The sequence below is a fragment of the Empidonax traillii genome, unplaced genomic scaffold (genome assembly GCF_003031625.1).
Source record: "Empidonax traillii isolate 1590-97213 ecotype Southwest subspecies unplaced genomic scaffold, ASM303162v1 scaffold1717:size179649, whole genome shotgun sequence".
NCBI classification, from domain to species: Eukaryota; Metazoa; Chordata; class Aves; order Passeriformes; family Tyrannidae; genus Empidonax; species Empidonax traillii.
This window is the reverse complement of record NW_020956910.1, coordinates 148493-153304: the sequence shown is the minus strand read 5'-3', so window position 1 is coordinate 153304 and position 4812 is coordinate 148493. Positions and strand designations below refer to the sequence as shown.

The window sequence follows — 4812 nt, the reverse complement described above, 5'->3', positions numbered from 1 at the left end:
TCCCCTTTTTTCCTGCCCCCCTTTTCCTTTCTCCCCTTTTCCCTTGCCCTTTTTATTCCTATTTTATTCCTATTTCACATTTCATTTCTCTCTGTCCACTGAATTTCCTCTTTGTCACCAAATTATTAACCATTAAGGTCACAAGTTTTTCCACGTCACACCAACTATTACGATGGGGAGTTTTTTTTTTCCCATGCTTTGGAATTCTTGTGGATATTTGGGACCCTTTGGGCACCCCAGGCCGTGTTTTGTCCCCCCTCAGGAGGCTCTGGCCGTTCATCGCCCCGATTTCATCTCCCGCTCCGGGGAGCGAGTGAAGCACCTCAAGCTGGTGATGGAGGAGAGGAGGATCCAGAGGGGGCTGCAATCCCAGCGGGAAGAGCTGGGGAATTCCCTCGGGAAGAGAAAGGGCTGCAGGAGTTCCACTCACCTGCTGGCCGACAGAGGTACCTTTCAATTCCTTAAATTAATTTAGTTAATTCCATTTTTCATTTTATTTTTTTTTGTTCATTTTCATTCATTTAATGAGATTTTAATTCATTCCTTTGGTTTTTAATTCTAAATTTTGAATTCATTTTACCTCATTAAAGAATTTTGAGTTAATCAATTAAGTTTTTAATTTTAAATTTCATCTTAATTCATTAATTTAATGAAATTTTTAACAGATTCAATTTTTAACTTTAAATTCCAATTCATTTTAATTCATTAATTTAATGAAATTTTAATTCATTTATTCAATTTTAATTCTAACTTTGAATTCATTTTACCTCATTAATGAATTTTAAATTAATTAATTTCTAAACTTGAAATTTCAATTAATTTTAATTAATTCATTCATTTTTAATTCTTTTGAACCCTAATGAGTTTTTAATTAATTCAGTTTTTAATTCTAAATTTGAATTATTTTACCTCATTAATGAATTTAAAGTTCATTAATTCAGTTTATAGTTTTAAATTTCAATTCAATTCATTAATTTAACAAAATTTTAACTCATTCAATCTTTACATTTCAATTAGTTTCAATTCATTAATTCAATTTTAATTCATCAATTCAATTTTGATTCATTTGAACTCTAATGAATTTTTAATTAATTCAGTTTTTAATTCTAAATTTGAATTCATCTTGTCTCATTAACAAATTTTAAATATATTATTTCAGATTTTTATTTTAAAGTTCAATTCATTTTCATTCATTAATGTAATGAAATTTTAACTCATTAATTCAATTTTATTTCTAAATTTGAATTCATTTGAACTCTAAAGAATTTTTATTTTATTTTAATTATAAATTTGAATTTATTTTAATTCAATGAAATTTTAATTCAATAATTCAGTTTTTCATTTCAGCTTTTATTGCTTTTAATTCAGTAGTGTAGTGGAATTTTAATTCATCAATTGAGTTTTAAATTCCAATTCACTATAATTCATTAATTTAATGAAATTTTAATTGATTCATTGTCAACTTTTAATTTTAAATTTCATGTAATTTCCAGCCATTAATTCAAGCTTTAATTTTAAATTTTAATTCCCGTTGAGTCATTAATTGAATGAATTCCCACACTGTACTTGCTGTGTGTGTTTTTAATAGAAATGCTGCAATGATTTAACTTCACTCTTGATAAAGCCCTTAGAAAAAAATCTTTATAGAGAGCTTTTTGTGAAGACTTTTTATAAAGAGTTTGAACAAAGGATGTTTTTTTAGAAAGACTTCTATAAAACTTATAAGTCTTGGTGATCAGTGAACTTGTTCATCGTTCCCTTCACTTGGAATTTTCCATGTAGGTTTTCCAGTGAGGGAAAAAAGAAGAGCAATTCCAAGGAGTGAAATGGTCCAAAGGTCTAAAAGGTAAATTGAAGGGGATTGAATTCCAGGGGGATCAGTGCCCTGGGGTGGGAAAAGGGGATGAACTGGGTGTGAAAAGAAATCAGTGAGATCCCACTTGGAATAATAATCCATCCAGGAGGACATGGAAACTGTTGGAGCAAGTTGATTAAAGGGACTGGAGCACCTTCCCTGTGGAGACAGGCTGGGAATGCTGGGAATGTTCAGCTGGAGAGGAGAACTTCCAGCACCTTCCAGTGTGTATGAAGGGGCTCCAAGGAATCTGGAGAGAGACCCTTCCTCGGGAAATGTAGGGACTGGACAAGTGGGAATGGCTTCAGACTGAGAGAGGGGAAATTTAGGATGGATACTGGGAGGGAATTCTTCCCTGGGAGGGTGGGGAGGGACTGGAATGGAATTCCCAGAGAAGCTGTGTCTGTCCCTGGATCCCTGGAAGTGTCCAAGGCCAGGTTGGAGCAAGCTGGGCTGGTGGAAGGTGTCCCTGCCCATGGCAGGGGGTGGAACTGCATAATCTTTATGGTCCCTTCCAACCCAAACTCTTCCATGATTCCATGATTAAAAGAACATTTGGGAAAGGTTCATCAGCAGCACCACATTACTGAAAACACTGCAGTTTGGAAAAGCTGCTTAACGAGGCTCAGTCAGGTTATTCCTGTGATAAAATCTTGCCACGGATGAATGGGCCCATCACTGGGAATCAGCACAACCAGTCGGGAAAATCCCCTGGAATTATTCTGTAGGGAAGATATCAAGGCTCTACCTCTTTCAGCTGGGTGCTCGTGTCAGCTGCCTGGTCATTTTAATCTTACAAATAATGCTTTTGGGATGTGCTGCTTGTAAGAAAAAGACTTTATGGGATGCGGGAATGTCCTGTCTCACCTCTCTGTGTTCCACATTTTCCCTGGGAAACCCCCCAAATAGATTTTTCAGGGATGTGCTTGGCCAGGAGCCTTTAACAGAAAGGGAGCAGAAAACAGAGGATGGTTTGTTTGTTTGTTTGTTTGTTTGTTTGTTTTTTTAATATCACTAAGTTCCAAATCACTATTTAGGGCTTTTTTTTTTTTTTTTTCTTCCTTTCAGGATCTATGAGCAGCTTCCAGAGGTGAAGAAGAAGAGGGAGGAGGAGAAGAGAAGGCTGGAATACAACTCGTACCGCCTGAAAGCACAGCTCTATAAAACAGTGGGTGTTTTGCTCCAGGACGTTCCAGAATGTTCTTCCATGAACTCACAAATACAGAGGAATGTTTGCTAAAAGTGTGGGAATCCTGTGGTATTGTTTGGGAATTCTAGGGGGTTGAGGCTGTACTGGGATTTAATCAGGGTCAAAATGGAGGTAAAATTTAGGTAAAATCCTAAAATAAGCAGAGGGGCCCCGATTGTCCCCTCAGAGAAGGGCATCTCCAAAAGTGACCATCCATGAGCTTTATCTTTCTCTTCATGAGACTGATCATGGAATCGTGGAATGGTTTGTGTTGGAAGGACCTTTAAGGTCATCTCATTCCCACCCCCTGCCATGGGCAGGGACACCTTCCATACCCCAGATTGCTCCAACCTGGCCTTGGACACTTCCAGGGATCCAGGGGCAGCCACAGCTTCTCTGGGAATTCCATTATTCCAGTCCTTCCCCACCCTCCCAGGGAAGAATTCCTTCCCAATACCCAACCTAAATTTCCCCTCTCCCATTCTGAATCCATTCCTCCTTGTCCTGTCCCTCCATCCCTTGTCCAGAGTCTCTCTCTGTGTTCCTTGTCGCTCCTTCAGGTCCTGGAAGGCCACAATTAGGTCACCTCAGAGCCTTTGCTTTTCCAGGCTGAGCAATCCCAATTCTCCCAATGTTTCCTCACAGCAGAGCTGCTCCATCCCTGTAATCTGGACTCCTGTGGATTCACTCCAGCACCTCCATGTCCTTCCCGTGCTGGGGACTCAAAAGATGAGGAACAACAAACACTTTGTAGTACAAACACTGGGGGTTTTTAACCTGACTTACTTCACTTTTAGCATTGCAGCTCTTTCCTGGCTGAGTTAGTCCAGCCAGAGCTGGAATATTAGTTAGTCCAGCCACAGCTGGAATAATAATTTTATTGGGAATGCCAGTAGTTGGATTTTAAAAGTCAGGGCTTGTAACTCAGTGTGTTATCCAGAACATTTTCCCGGTGTGATTGTGAGGATTCTCCACCAGAAGTGCCTGGGTTTGATGCTGTATTTTTGCAGGGTATTTTCAGGACAGTTGTTTTTTTTTTTCCTTCCAGCAGTCTGAGAATTCCAGGTGCTGGTACAGTAAAGTTTGAGGAGTTCAATGAATGCTGGAAGTCACTGACTTGGAATAGCAGACTCAGCTGGAAGCAGGGAGGGAATAGGATCAGAAGTTTTGGATATCAATGTGGTTTTGATTGGAAGATGCTGATTCACTGTGGTGAATAACTGGAATATTTTACTCTTCCTTGCTGATGCAGAAGAGCTGCCATGAGTAGCTGCAGATACAGGGAATGCTTTGTTTGGAATGTGGTTGATGTGTTGCTGAGAGCATCAGTTCCATGCAGATAAAGAACCACAGATTTTGTGGAATGACTCCAAAAAGGAGGCAGGGAATTAGGAGGAGAAAAGAGCCGGTGGAAAAGCTACACTCCAAATGTGTGTGATCTGGGGTTTTGGGGGGATTTAGGGATCCACTGTGCCCAAAGTGTGGTGTGAGGGTCTCTCTGGGAATGTGGGACAGCAGGTCCAGTGACATGAGCTGTCCCTAAAATCTGAGAATCATGGAATCACTAAGGTTGGAAAAGGCTTCTGAGCTCATCAAGTCCAGCCATTCCCCCAGCACTGCCAAGGCCACCACTGACCGTGTTCCCCAGTGCCACATCCACATGTTTTTGGGACACTTCCAGGGATGGGGACTCCACCCCTGCCCTGGGCAGCTGGGCCAGTGCACAGCTCAGGGTTGCACAGGCATTCCTAATTTCTGAAATTGTGAA

At 40.0% G+C, this 4812-nt stretch overlaps 1 protein-coding gene across 1 annotated transcript in view; it reads left to right on the top strand.

Moving 5' to 3' along the window:
* Window positions 1-4812, top strand: part of LOC114070857 (Alstrom syndrome protein 1-like) — a 23183-nt gene that overhangs the window by 16277 nt on the left and 2094 nt on the right. The window contains exons 6-8 of the mRNA XM_027908463.1: window positions 263-446; window positions 1783-1846; window positions 2924-3023. Coding sequence (XP_027764264.1) covers window positions 263-446; window positions 1783-1846; window positions 2924-3023 — 348 coding nt within the window. The remainder of the gene's footprint in view (window positions 1-262; window positions 447-1782; window positions 1847-2923; window positions 3024-4812) is intronic.